At 50.7% G+C, this 12,166-nt stretch overlaps 1 protein-coding gene across 4 annotated transcripts in view; it reads left to right on the top strand.

Annotated features, from left to right (window-relative positions):
- The window catches only part of btbd11b (BTB (POZ) domain containing 11b), a 134,944-nt gene that overhangs the window by 83,186 nt on the left and 39,592 nt on the right, over positions 1 to 12,166 (top strand). For all 4 annotated transcript variants that reach the window (XM_063057555.1, XM_063057554.1, XM_063057553.1 and 1 more), the window contains exons 9-11: positions 4,479 to 4,614; positions 6,495 to 6,715; positions 11,257 to 11,435. In XM_063057555.1, the coding sequence (XP_062913625.1) occupies positions 4,479 to 4,614; positions 6,495 to 6,715; positions 11,257 to 11,435 (536 nt within the window). The remainder of the gene's footprint in view (positions 1 to 4,478; positions 4,615 to 6,494; positions 6,716 to 11,256; positions 11,436 to 12,166) is intronic.

The raw sequence follows: 12,166 nt of genomic DNA, 5'->3' as shown, positions 1-12,166 counted from the left end.
GGTCGCACTGTGGGAGGGGTAATTCTGAGGGAGGTTCACACTGTGGGTGGGGCGGTACCGAGGGAGGGTCAGACTGTGGGAGGGGCGGTACCGAGGGAGGGTCATAGTGTGGGAGGAGGTGGTACTGAGGGAGGGTCACACTGTGGGAGGGGTGGTACTGAGGGATACTCTCACTGATGGAGCTCTCTGTCCTAAAGTTGAAAGTTTACTGCAAAATTGCCAAAGAATGGTTTTGGAGACGGCCAGTGGACTTTGGGAATGTGAAATATCTCCTCAGCAATGGGCTGAAACAGTTTTGTTGCCGGAAGGATTCTGTTTGGGGAAGTTTTTCAATCTGTGTCTCTTGGTGCTGAGCAGAGTCTGTAAAGAGTTTGAGTATATTCCAAAGAATTGCCTGAACTGTCCGGCTGCCAACTCTGCCTTGGAGGTAGAGCAGCTATTTAGCAGTCTGACTGCCTGTGGGAGGAAGCTGTTTAGTAGCCTTGTGGTTTTAGTTTTGATGCTCCTGTAACGTTTGCCTGATGGCAGAAGAACAAACAGTTCAAGGAGAGGGTGTGAGGGGTCTTTAATGATGTTCCGTGTCTTCTGGAGGCATCGACTCTGAAAGAGGTCTTGGACAGTAGGTAGGGAGACCCCAATAACCTTCTCTGCCCCCCTAACCACCCTCTGCAAGGCTTTTTTGTTGACAGCACTGCAGCTGGAGTACCAGGTTGTGATGCTAAAGGTCAGCACATGGATGGTTGGGTCTGCAGAGGGTCATTCAGTCTTTCCGAACTGTCCTACAGAAGAAGGGCAAGGGAGTTGATGTGACCTGTAAGGAGAGGCACCAGTTTCAGAGACTCCTGGAGACCCTGGAGAAGGATTGTGGAGCGAAGACGGGAAAGGGGTTGAAGGAGAGCTCTGCTACTCCTGGGGGCTCTGGTGAGGGGTCTCAGTAAAGTGAGTCATGAGGTTAAGTGTTGCCACCCTTAATGCCAGAGGTGGTGGGGGGCTCTCCGCAGATTCCATGATCTCTCTGTTCTCTGGGACGGGTGATATGTGGTGAGATTCCTGCAGGAAACCCGCACCATTCCAGGAGATGAATCCACCTGGCTCCTGAAATGCCGAGGGATGTGTGGGGGGTGGGAGGGAGGTGTCCACATGAGTCACCTCAGCTCCACTTCCAGCGGGGTGGCCATCTTGTTGGCCCTTTTTTTCCAGCCTGTGGTTTTGCCAGTTCAGGACCTCGTGCCAGGCCACCTACTTCACCTAGCCGTGCGCCAGGATGGTGTGCCGATGCATTTTGTAAATGTGTACGCCCCTGAGCCTGGCCCAATGCAGTTGCGCCTGTTCTAAGAGATGTTTGTGTTGCTGGGTCCATAGATCAGAGCAAATGCGTAATCGTAGGAGTGATTTCAATTGCACCCTCGTGGAGAGGGTCACACTGGTCCTCAGAGTAGTCGAGCATCAGTAAGACGGTTACGGGAGTTGGTTGTATCCTCTGACTTGGACGATGTTTCGGAGCCTTCACCCTGACCTTTGTGCTTTCTCAAGGTGGTACAGAGGGGGTGAAGGCTCGCGGATTGGTCAACTGTACATCTCCCGGGCGTTGGCTGCCTCCGTGCGGTCAGTTGTGTGCTCAGACCGCCACCTGGTGTGGGCAGAGCTGAATGGGTAGAGTTCACATACTGGCATTTCAACAACCGGCTGCTGGAGGACGGCTGGTTCCGGGATTCGTTCCATCACCTTTGGAGGACCTGGCAGGAGGAACAGGGAAATTTCCCCTTCCTGAGGCTCTGGTGGGATGTGGGCAGGTCTCACATCTGACTGTTTTGCCAGGAATAGGCTATCGGGCTGACCAAGCTGTGGTTGTCCGGGAACGATTGGCTTGAGAAGGAGCTGATCGACTTGGAGTCCCTGCCAGGGATGACTAGTGGAGAGCAGCCCCTTTGGGATGAGTACCAGAGGAAGGAGGAGGCACTGACACCTGCAGCTTGAGAGGTCCCGAGGTGCTTATGTGAGGTCGCAGGTCTGGATGCTGCAGGATCTGGACCACGCCTGCCCCCCTCCTACGCTCTCTCGAGGGGGACGGGTGTCCGCAGGCAGTTAGTGGAGTTGCTGGCAGAGGATGTCTCCTCCATCACGGATCCGGCGAGAATTGTTGAGGAAGTTCATTCCTTTTATGAGGCTCTTTTCTCACTGGACCCATGAAACAAGGATGCACACAGGGCTGTGTGGGAGGACGTGGTGAGGGTCAGCCCTGGGGGTGCAGATCGACTTGATGCACGCTATCTTTGGTGGAGCTGACCAGTGCCCTCAACCAGCAGCAGAGAGGAAAGTCCACGGGTTGACCTTTGAATCTCTCTGAGCCTTCTGAGACATCCTAGGGGCTGATTATGCAGGGTGCAGGGAGATTGGGGGAGAGCGTGGTGATGGTTGAGATGCCCCTCTCTTGGTGCAGAGCAGTGGTAACCCTGTTGCCAAAGAAGGGGATCTCTGTTGCCCGAGGAACTGATGCCCAGTATCTTTCCTCGGTGTGGAGTACAAGATTTTGCCCGGGCAGTGGCCAATCATCTGGGCTTCGTGCTGGCACGAGAGGCCTGCCCTGACCAGTCCTACACAGTCCAAGGGTGGTTGATCCAGGACAATATCCACCTTGTCTGGGATCTGATTTACCTGTGTCGAGAGGCTGGTCTGTCAGTCGCATTTCTCTTCCTTGACCAAGAGAAAGCGTTTTACAGGCTGGACCACGAGTACCTTTTTGGGACTCTGCGAGCGTTTGGGACTCTGTGCCACATGTTGTGGCCCACATCCAAATGTTGTACACTGCTACAGAGTGCCTTGTTAAGGTTAATGGGTCGTTGACAGCTCCCTTGTGCTTTGGGAGGGGGATACGTCAGCGGTGCCCCACATCAGGGCAGTTGTACTCTGCGTGGAGGCCTTCTCCGTAAGAGATTAACGGGTCTGGTTTCTATGTGAACCAGGTATGGAGGCTTGTCTTTCCAGCTTACGCCATTGATGTCCTCCTCATGGTCACCGGCCAGTTGACTTGCAGGGAAATGCAAGACTGCCAGCCGATCTTCTCGGCCACGTCCTTTGCAAGGGTCAACTGGGAAGCGTGTTCGGGTCTCTTAGTGGGTCAGTGGCAGGTGGGCTCCCTACCAGAGGGGATGAGATCCTTTGCTGTACTTGGGGGTCTACCTGAGCTCAACGGAAGAGGCTTGGCCGGTGAACTGGCGGGTTTGGAGACAGAATCTCTGTCCGGCTGGGACGCTGTCTAGGCCTCCTTCGTGCGATCTCATACCGGGGAAGGTCAGCTGGTCGTCTCCATGGTGTGGTACCGGCTGATTATTTTGATCCCAGCCACTGCTCATGTCTCCAGGACCCAGAAGAGGCTGGTGGACTTCTGAGGCAATTGGAGGCATTGAGTCTCTGCTGCAGGCCTGAGTGTTCCAATTGCGGAGGGCAGTCAGTCATTGGTGTGACTGTGCGCCCAGCTGGTGGCTCTCCACACAGGATCCTGCAGAGATACCCGTACAGTGACCACCCTCTGAGACAGTATGTGTCGGTGACAAACTTTTTGCGCCGGGGACACTGCCTGCAGCAGGCCGTGCAGCTTCCAGCAGACAGCATCAGCCACTCCGCTCTGAGGTAACTGCCTTGTTTTACCAAGAGCTGTTGAGTGTATGGGGTCAGGTCTCGTCCAGACAGGGTGCTACTGCACCCGTGGGGGTACGGTGCTCTTGCTGTGAGGGGGACTGGTTATCATCCTATCACAGTGGGCGGAGGGGGCTCAGGGAAGTGGAGGGGTTTCGACTGCAGCACCACCTGATGGGCTGGAGGTGCTCATCGGACCCAGGCCTCAGGATCCCACGTGGGAGAGGGTCCCACACAGCATGAGCCGTCTCGCGGGGATGCCCACCGTGCCATTCCGTGACGCTCCATAGCATTTCCTGTACGGGTGGCTCTTGCACACCTGTCCTTTCCTTGTCTTCGTCTGCCGACCGGGCTCACCTTGGTAGCCTGCGTTACCACCTGGCAGCGGAGGAGGTCCCCAGTTGAAAGCTCTTTATACAGGCGTCCTTCCCCTGTACATTGGCGTCCTGGGGTGGAAGGTGTAACGTAGGGCAGTACCGTGCAACAGGTTCACTGACACCCCGTCCACCTGTCCATTCTATGGCCGGGAGGAGTCTGGGTACCACTGCCTGCCCCTCTTCCGAGGATACGTTCGTGCCCAGCCGTCCTTGGAGAGGGAGCTTGCGGTCACAATGGGTACAGTGAGGTATTTCTGGGAGTGATGGGCCCCCTCGGAAATTGACTTTTATAGACAGTAATAATCATATTTTAATTTGAATTTATTCACTGTCTTGTAAACACTGAATGTTTGTACTTTGTGTATTTGTGTAAATAAACTTTTATAGTTTAAAAAAAGGTGGTACTGTGGGAGTTTTGGACAGAAAGCAGGGCATTACTAACGATGAGGTCTGTGCTGGTCTCAGGTGATGTGGAGATGGTGAATTTGCTGTTGGAGAGGGGGGCTGATCCAACGATGGGGACGGTGTCCAGGAATGGGATGACCATCACCCCCCAAGGTGACATGAATCCATTCAGCCAAGCTGCAGCGCATGGACACAGGTAACAGGAATACCTGGTCAGCACCTGCAGGAAACTGGGGATAAACCCAATAACCAGAGTTACCCAGTCAGCCATCTCCAGACGTTCACAAGTGACCGGGGGATTTCGTAGGCAACCAACTACACAGTATGAGCAAGAGAAAATCTGCAGATGCTGCAAATCCGAGCAACACGTAAAATGCTGGAGGAACTCAGCAGGCCAGGCAGCATGTATGGAAAAAAGTACAGTCAACGTTTGGGCCTGGAGAAAAAAAGATGAGTCAGATTTAGAAAGTGGGAGGAGGGGAGAAAGAAACAAGGTTATAGGTGAAACTGGGTTTTGGGGGTGAAGTAAAGAGCTGGAAATCTGATCAAGGAAAAGAGGTACAGGGCTGGAGAAGGGAGAGAAAAATAGAGGACAGAAGGCCATGGAAGAAAGAAAAAGAGGAAGGAGTACTCGAGGGAGACAATGGGCAGGCAAAGAGATATGGTGGAGAGAGGGAAAAGGGGACGGGGAATGGGGGGAGGTGGGGCATTACCGGAAGTTCGAGAAGTCGATGTTCACGCCAACAGGTTGGAGGCTACCCACATGGAATACATGGTGGTGGTCTTGGTCTCATTGCGCAGTAGAGGAGACCATGGATGGATATGTCGGAATGGGACTTCCTGCTCAAGAGTCTCGGTCTGAAACGTCAACTAGACTCTTTTCCATAGATGCTGCTCCTCCAGCATTTTGTGTATGTTACACAGTACTGAGGTGTGAGGACTCAGTGGGGGAGGGTTATGGGGATGAATGAGGGGGATTGGGATGGGCAGGGACAAGAGACTCACTGGGTGGAGTTGGGGGCCAGAGTGTGCAGGAGGGGTCTTTCGGTCTGTTGTTTGGATCAGGAAGTGTTGGGGGGGGGGTAACATATCTGAAAATAGAACAGGACAGGGTGTTGTGCTGAACTTCTCACCTACTCTGAGAACAGCGTACTACATTGCCTCCATTTTTCTATCACCCATGTGCCTGTCTGAGAGTCTCTTAAATGTCACTAATGTATCTGCCTCTATCACCACCCCTGGCAGGGCATTACACACACCCAACCCTCTTTTTATATAAAAAAAAACTACCTCTGACATCCTCCCTATAATTTCATCTTAAAATGATGTCCTCTCGTATTAGCCATTTCCACTCTGGGATCATCTCCGCCTGTCCTATGCATCTTATCTTGTGCACCTCTATCAAGACACTCCTCATCCTCCAAAACTCCAAAGAGAAGAGACCAAGCTAACTCAGCCTAACATCATAAATCATTCTCTCTAATCCAGACAGCATCCTGGTAAATCTCTGCACTCTCTCTAAAGCTTCCACATCCTCCTTATAATGAGGTGACCAGAACTGAACACATTCTCTAAGTGTGGTCTAACAAGTTTAAAGGAGCAGCAACATTGCCTTGTGAATCTTGAACTCAATCCCCTGACTAATGAAGGCCAACACACCATAGACCACCTTAACAATCCTGTCAACTTGAGCAGCAACTTTGAGGGATCTCTAGACGTGGACCCCAAAACCCCTCTGTTCCTCCACACTGCCAAGAATCCTGCCATTAAACTGATACTCTGCCTTAAATTTCGAACTCCATCTGCGACTTGGCCCATCTCTGCATCCTGTCAATGTCCCATTGTAACCCCGACACTACCTACAACACCACCAATCTTTGTGCCATCTAGTGGGGCAATGGTCTGCCATTGGCATCTGTCCAGGGGAGTGTACGTGTCTTGGGGGGGGGGGCAGCAGTCTCACTGTGGGGTCTGTCAGTGGTACGTACGAGTGTGTGTGTGGGGCGGGCTATGTGTCTGAGGGTTTGTATAGTTTGACCATTCCCTGACCTCTCTTCCTGAACTCTGCCTCCTCAGGAACGTGTTCCGAAAGCTGCTGGCACACTCGGAGGAGGAGATGAGGAAGGTGGTGACACTGGAGGAGATCCTGGCCGAGGGGAGGGAACTCCCCGACTCCGTGCACCCCTCTCCATCCCCCAGCAATGGCAGCCGGGTGTGGGTCAGCGTCCTGAGGGAGCCACTCTACTACAGCGCTGAGCACAGCTTCTTGGACATCAGCCTCGATTGTCGCAGCCTCGGTCAGTGTCACTCCTCCCGACCCATCGCCCACCGTAGGCTATCGGGCGCCCAACCCCCACCCAGCCATTTCCAGGCCTGTGGGACACCCCAAGAGCCTCCCAATTAAACAGGCTGCCATATTAGAAAACCATAGAAACCATAGAAACTACAGCACAGAAACAGGCCTTTTGGCCCTTCTTGGCTGTGCCGAACCATTTTCTGCCTAGTCCCACTGACCTGCACACGGACCATATCCCTCCATACACCTCCCATCCATGTATCTATCCAATTTATTCTTAAATGTTAATAAAGAACCCGCATTTACCACCTCATCTGGCAGCTCATTCCATACTCCCACCACTCTCTGTGTGAAGAAGCCCCACCTAATGTTCCCTTTAAACTTTTCCCCCCTCACCCTTAACCCATGTCCTCTGGTTTTTTTCTCCCCTTGCCTCAGTGGAAAAAGCCTGCTTGCATTCACCCTATCTATACCCATCATAATTTTATATACCTCTATCAAATCTCCCCTCATTCTAATAACGCTCCAGGGAATAAAGTCCTAACCTATTCAACCTTTCTCTGTAACTGAGTTTCTCAAGTCCTGGCAACATCCTTGTAAACCTTCTCTGCACTCTTTCAACCTTATTTATATCCTTCCTGTAATTTGGTGACCAAAACTGAACACAATACTCCAGATTCGGCCTCACCAATGCCTTATACAACCTCATCATAATATTCCAGCTCTTATACTCAATACTTTGATTAATAAAGACCAATGTACCAAAAGCTCTTTTACGACCCTATCTACTTGTGACGCCACTTTTAGGGAATTTTGTATCTGTATTCCCAGATCCCTCTGTTCTACTGCACTCCTCAGTGCCTTACCATTAACCCTGTATGTTCTACCTTGGTTTGTCCTTCCAACGTGCAATACCTCACACTTGTCTGTGTTAAACTCCATCTGCCATTTTTCAGCCCATTTTTCCAGCTGGTTCAAGTCCCTCTGCAGGCTCTGAAAACCTTCCTCACTGTCTACTACACCTCCAATCTTTGTATCATCAGCAAATTTGCTGAGCCAATTTACCACATTATCATCCAGATCATTGATATAGATGACAAATAGCAATGGACCCAGCACTGATCCCTGTGGCACACCACTAGTCACAGGCCTCCACTTGGAGAAGCAATTTTCTACTACCACTCTTTGGCTTCTTCCATTGAGCCAGTGTCTAATCCAATTTACCACCTTTCCATGTATACCTAGCGACTGAATTTTCCTAACTAACCTCCCATGCGGGACCTTGTCAAAGGCCTTACTGAAATCCATGTAGACAATATCCACTGCCTTCCCTTCATCCACTTTCCTGGTAACCTCCTCGAAAAACTCCAATAGATTGGTCAAACACGACCTACCACGCCCAAAGCCATGTTGACTCTCCCTAATAAGTCCCTGTCTATCCAAATGCTTGCAGATTCTGTCTCTTAGTACTCCCTCCAATAACTTACCTACTACCGACGTTAAACTCACCAGCCTATAATTTCCCGGATTACTTTTCGATCCTTTTTTAAACAACGGAACAACATGAGCCACTTTCCAATCCTCCGGCACTTCACCCGTAGACAGCGACATTTTAAATATTTCTGCCAGGGCCCCCGCAATTTCAACACTAGTCTCCTTCAAGGTCCAAGGGAACACTCTGTCAGGTCCCGGGGATTTATCCACTTTAATTTTCCTCAAGACAGCAAGCACCTCCTCCTTTTCAATCTGTACAGTTTCCATGATCTCACTACTTGATTCCCTCAATTCCATAGACTTCATGCCAGCTTCCTTAGTAAATACAGACGCAAAAAACCTATTTAAGATCTCCCCCATTTCCTTTGGTTCCGCGCATAGCCGACCACTCTGATCTTCAAGAGGACCAATTTTATTCCTTACAATCCTTTTGCTCTTAATGTACCTGTAAAAGCTCTTTGGATTATCCTTCACTTTGACTGCCAAGGCAACCTCATGTCTTCTTTTAGCCCTCCTGATTACTTTCTTAAGTATTTTCTTGCACTTCTCATACTCCTCAAGCACCTGGTTTACTCCCTGTTTCCTATACATGTCATACAACTCCCTCTTCTTTATTAGAGTTGCAATATGCCTTGAGAACCAAGGTTCCTTATTCCTATTCAATGTGCCTTTAATCCTGACAGGAACATACAAACTCTGCACTCTCAAAATTTCCCCTTTGAAGGCTTCCCACCTACCAATCACATCTTTGCCGGAGAACAACCTGTCCCAATCCACGCTTTTTAGATCCTTTCTCATTTCTTCAAATTTGGCCTTCTTCCAGTTCAGAACCTCAACCCCAGGACCAGATCTATCCCTGTCCATGATCAAATTGAAACTAATGGTTTTATGATCACTGGAACCAAAGTGCTCCCCTGCACAGACTTCCGTCACTTGTCCTAACTCGTTTCCTAACAGGAGATGCAATATTGCATCCCCTCTGGTTTGTCCCTCTATATACTGATTTAGAAAACTTTCCTGAACACATTTTACAAACTCTAATCCTTCTAGACCCCTAACAGTATGGGAGTCCCAATCAATGTATGGAAAATTAAAATCCCCTACCACCACAACTTTATGTTTCCTGCAGTTGCCTGCTATCTCTCTGCAGATTTGCTCTTCCAAGTCTCATTGACTATTGGGTGGTCTGTAATACAATCCCACTAATGTGGCCATACCTTTCCTGTTTCTCAGCTCCACCCATAAGGACTCAGTAGACAAGCCCTCTAATCTGTCCTGCCTGAGCACTGCTGTAATATTTTCCCTAACAAGCAATGCTACTCCCCCACCTTTCATTCCTCTGCCTCGATCACATCTGAAACATCGGAACCCTGGAATATTAAGCTGCCAGTCCTGCCCCTCCTGTAGCCAAGTTTCACTAATTGCTATAACGTCATAATTCCACGTGTCAATCCAACTCATCCGCCTTCCCCGCAATACACCTAGCAGTGAAATATATACACCTCAGAAGATTTTTACCACCACTCACAACCTTTCTATTAGTGGATTTGCTTGAACTTTTAACATCATTTATTTTCACCCCAGCCCCACTATCAGCTCTGGCACTCTGGTTCCCATCCCCCTGCAAATCTAGTTTAAAGCCTCCCCAATAGCACTAACAAACCTCCCTGAAAGGATATTGGTCCCCCTGTGGTTCAAGTGTAACCCGTCTCTCTTGTACAGGTCCCACCTGCCCCAGAAGAGGTCCCAATGATCCTGAAATCTGAAACCCTGCCCCCTACACCAGTTCCTCAGCCACTTGTTCCTCCTCCGGAGCATCCTATTCCTACCCTCACTGGCACCTAGCACAGGTAGCAATCCTGAGATTACCACCCTCGAGGTCCTGCTTTTCAACTTCCTACCAAGCTCTCTATACTCACTCTCCAGGACCTCCTCACACTGTGTCGAGCCTTTGAAACTTTTGTTAGCCCTGCACATATGCAGGCAAGTGGTGATTATCCCCCTTGCTCAGAGTTAGACCATAGGAATAGAACTGGGCCATTCTGCTCTGCCATTTCATCACGGCTGCTTTATTATCCCTCTCAATCTCATTCTCTGCTTTCTCCCCATAACCTCTGACACTGTGACTAATCAAGAGCCTACCAACCTCTGCTTTAAATACACTCAATGACTTGGCCTCCACAGCCATCTGTGGCAATGAATTCCACAGATTCACCACCACCTTGCTGAAGAAATTCCTCCTCATCTGTTCCGAGGCTGTGCCCTCTGGTCCTAGACTCGCCCACATCCTCTCTACGTCCACTTTATCTCGGTCTTTCAGTATTTGATAGGTTTCCTTGAAGATGGTGGAATGTGATTGGAGCGTTAGGAATTTGAGTTTATTGTCATCCGCACAAGTATGCCTGTAATGAAAAGCTTCCCAGCAGCATCACAGGCACACGGCATCAGATGAGCACCATTCACAAGAAAACCTTTGCTCAAGCCCGGCACCTCTACTGGAGCATAGACAACCACCAGAGTCCTCTGTCCTGGGCCTGTCTCAAGTTTTCCCAGATTTAGCCCATCATGGTGTATCCTGCCTCCCCCAGGGGTCCTTTGGAACAATAGTTCATGTTTCTGTAGCTCTGGCTTTCTACAGGATGTGGTTGCTAGCCCCACACTCAATGCTCAACCCTCGTCCTTTTGCAGCCAGCCTTGGTGGAGTTGCAAAAACCATTGAGCATACACGATTTTTACAAGGAAGGAAGCAATTTGAGCAAACATTCCATTTAGTACAATGTGATCTGTGGATTTTGTGACGCCGATGATGTACCTACCCTCCCTCCTTGTCACCCCTCCAAGCCCACTGCCAACTTACCGTAGGGATTGAAACATCAAGTCCTAGTAGTTCTACTGTGAACGAGCAGACTCTTTACCTTCTGGTGAGTCAGACGACAAACTGACCTCTAACCTTGCACTGGTCACAGGTTATCAGTGCGAGGGCCCCAGCCGGAGAGGCAAGGGTGGGGTGGGTGTGGTCAGTCATACCTGAGTGCCTTTGTCCCACAGGGGTCCCGTGGAGGCTGCACTCCTGGTTCCTGTCACTGGAGACAGCCTTCCTGCAGCGTCGGCGGCCGGTGATCCAGTGCCTGTTGAGGGAGTTCGGCAGCATCAAGGAGGAGGAGGGAGGTGAAGAGCTCCTCCTGCAGGGACTGCCCCTCCTCTTCAACATCCTCAAAGCCAGCAAGGTGAGGCTGAGTCTGGCCGAGCAGTGGGAAGGGGTAGGAGGGAGTGGGGAGGGGTGCAGGAGGAGAGGAAGTGTTTAGGTGAGGGGGCAGGAAGGGGGGGAGGGGGTGTAGCGTGTGGGGGGGGGAGGGTGTAGTAGGCGGGAGTGGAGTAGTGGGTGGCGGCTGAAGGGCGAGGAAGGATTTGGCACTGTCGAGCGCCCGAGGGCAGATTGGGTCATTGGTGGGAGGTGGACTGCTACATCAGATAGAGGCCACTCAGCCCATTGTGCCCAAGCCTGCCCCTTCAATGTCCATTAACCATTAGATGATTAGCACTGATTGGGATGGGGTGGGGAGGGTGGGATAACACAGAAACAATTAGTGTGGACACTCTGGTATGGTGGGGAGGGGGTCAACCGTGCAGGTAGTCTGGGAATGGGAGCAGGGGGGTTAGTGCAGCAGGGTTGTGTGGTCATAGACTCAGAGAACACAGAAACAGGCCCTTCAGCCCATCTAGTCCATGCCAGAACAATTTAAACTGCCTACTCCCATCAACCTGCACTAGGACTATAGCCCTCCATATCCCCAATATCCAAATACCTATCCAAACTTCTCTTCAACATTGAAATTGAGCCCACTTGCACTGGAAGCTCGTTCCGCACTCACATGAGTCTGAGTGAAGAAAGTTCTCCTCGTATTCCCCTTAAACTTCTCACCTTTCACGCATTAACTATGACCTCTGGTTGTAGTCC

The sequence above is a fragment of the Mobula hypostoma genome, chromosome 9 (assembly GCF_963921235.1).
Source record: "Mobula hypostoma chromosome 9, sMobHyp1.1, whole genome shotgun sequence".
In the NCBI taxonomy this organism is placed as follows: Eukaryota; Metazoa; Chordata; class Chondrichthyes; order Myliobatiformes; family Myliobatidae; genus Mobula; species Mobula hypostoma.
This window is presented reverse-complemented; position numbering and strand designations above follow the sequence as displayed.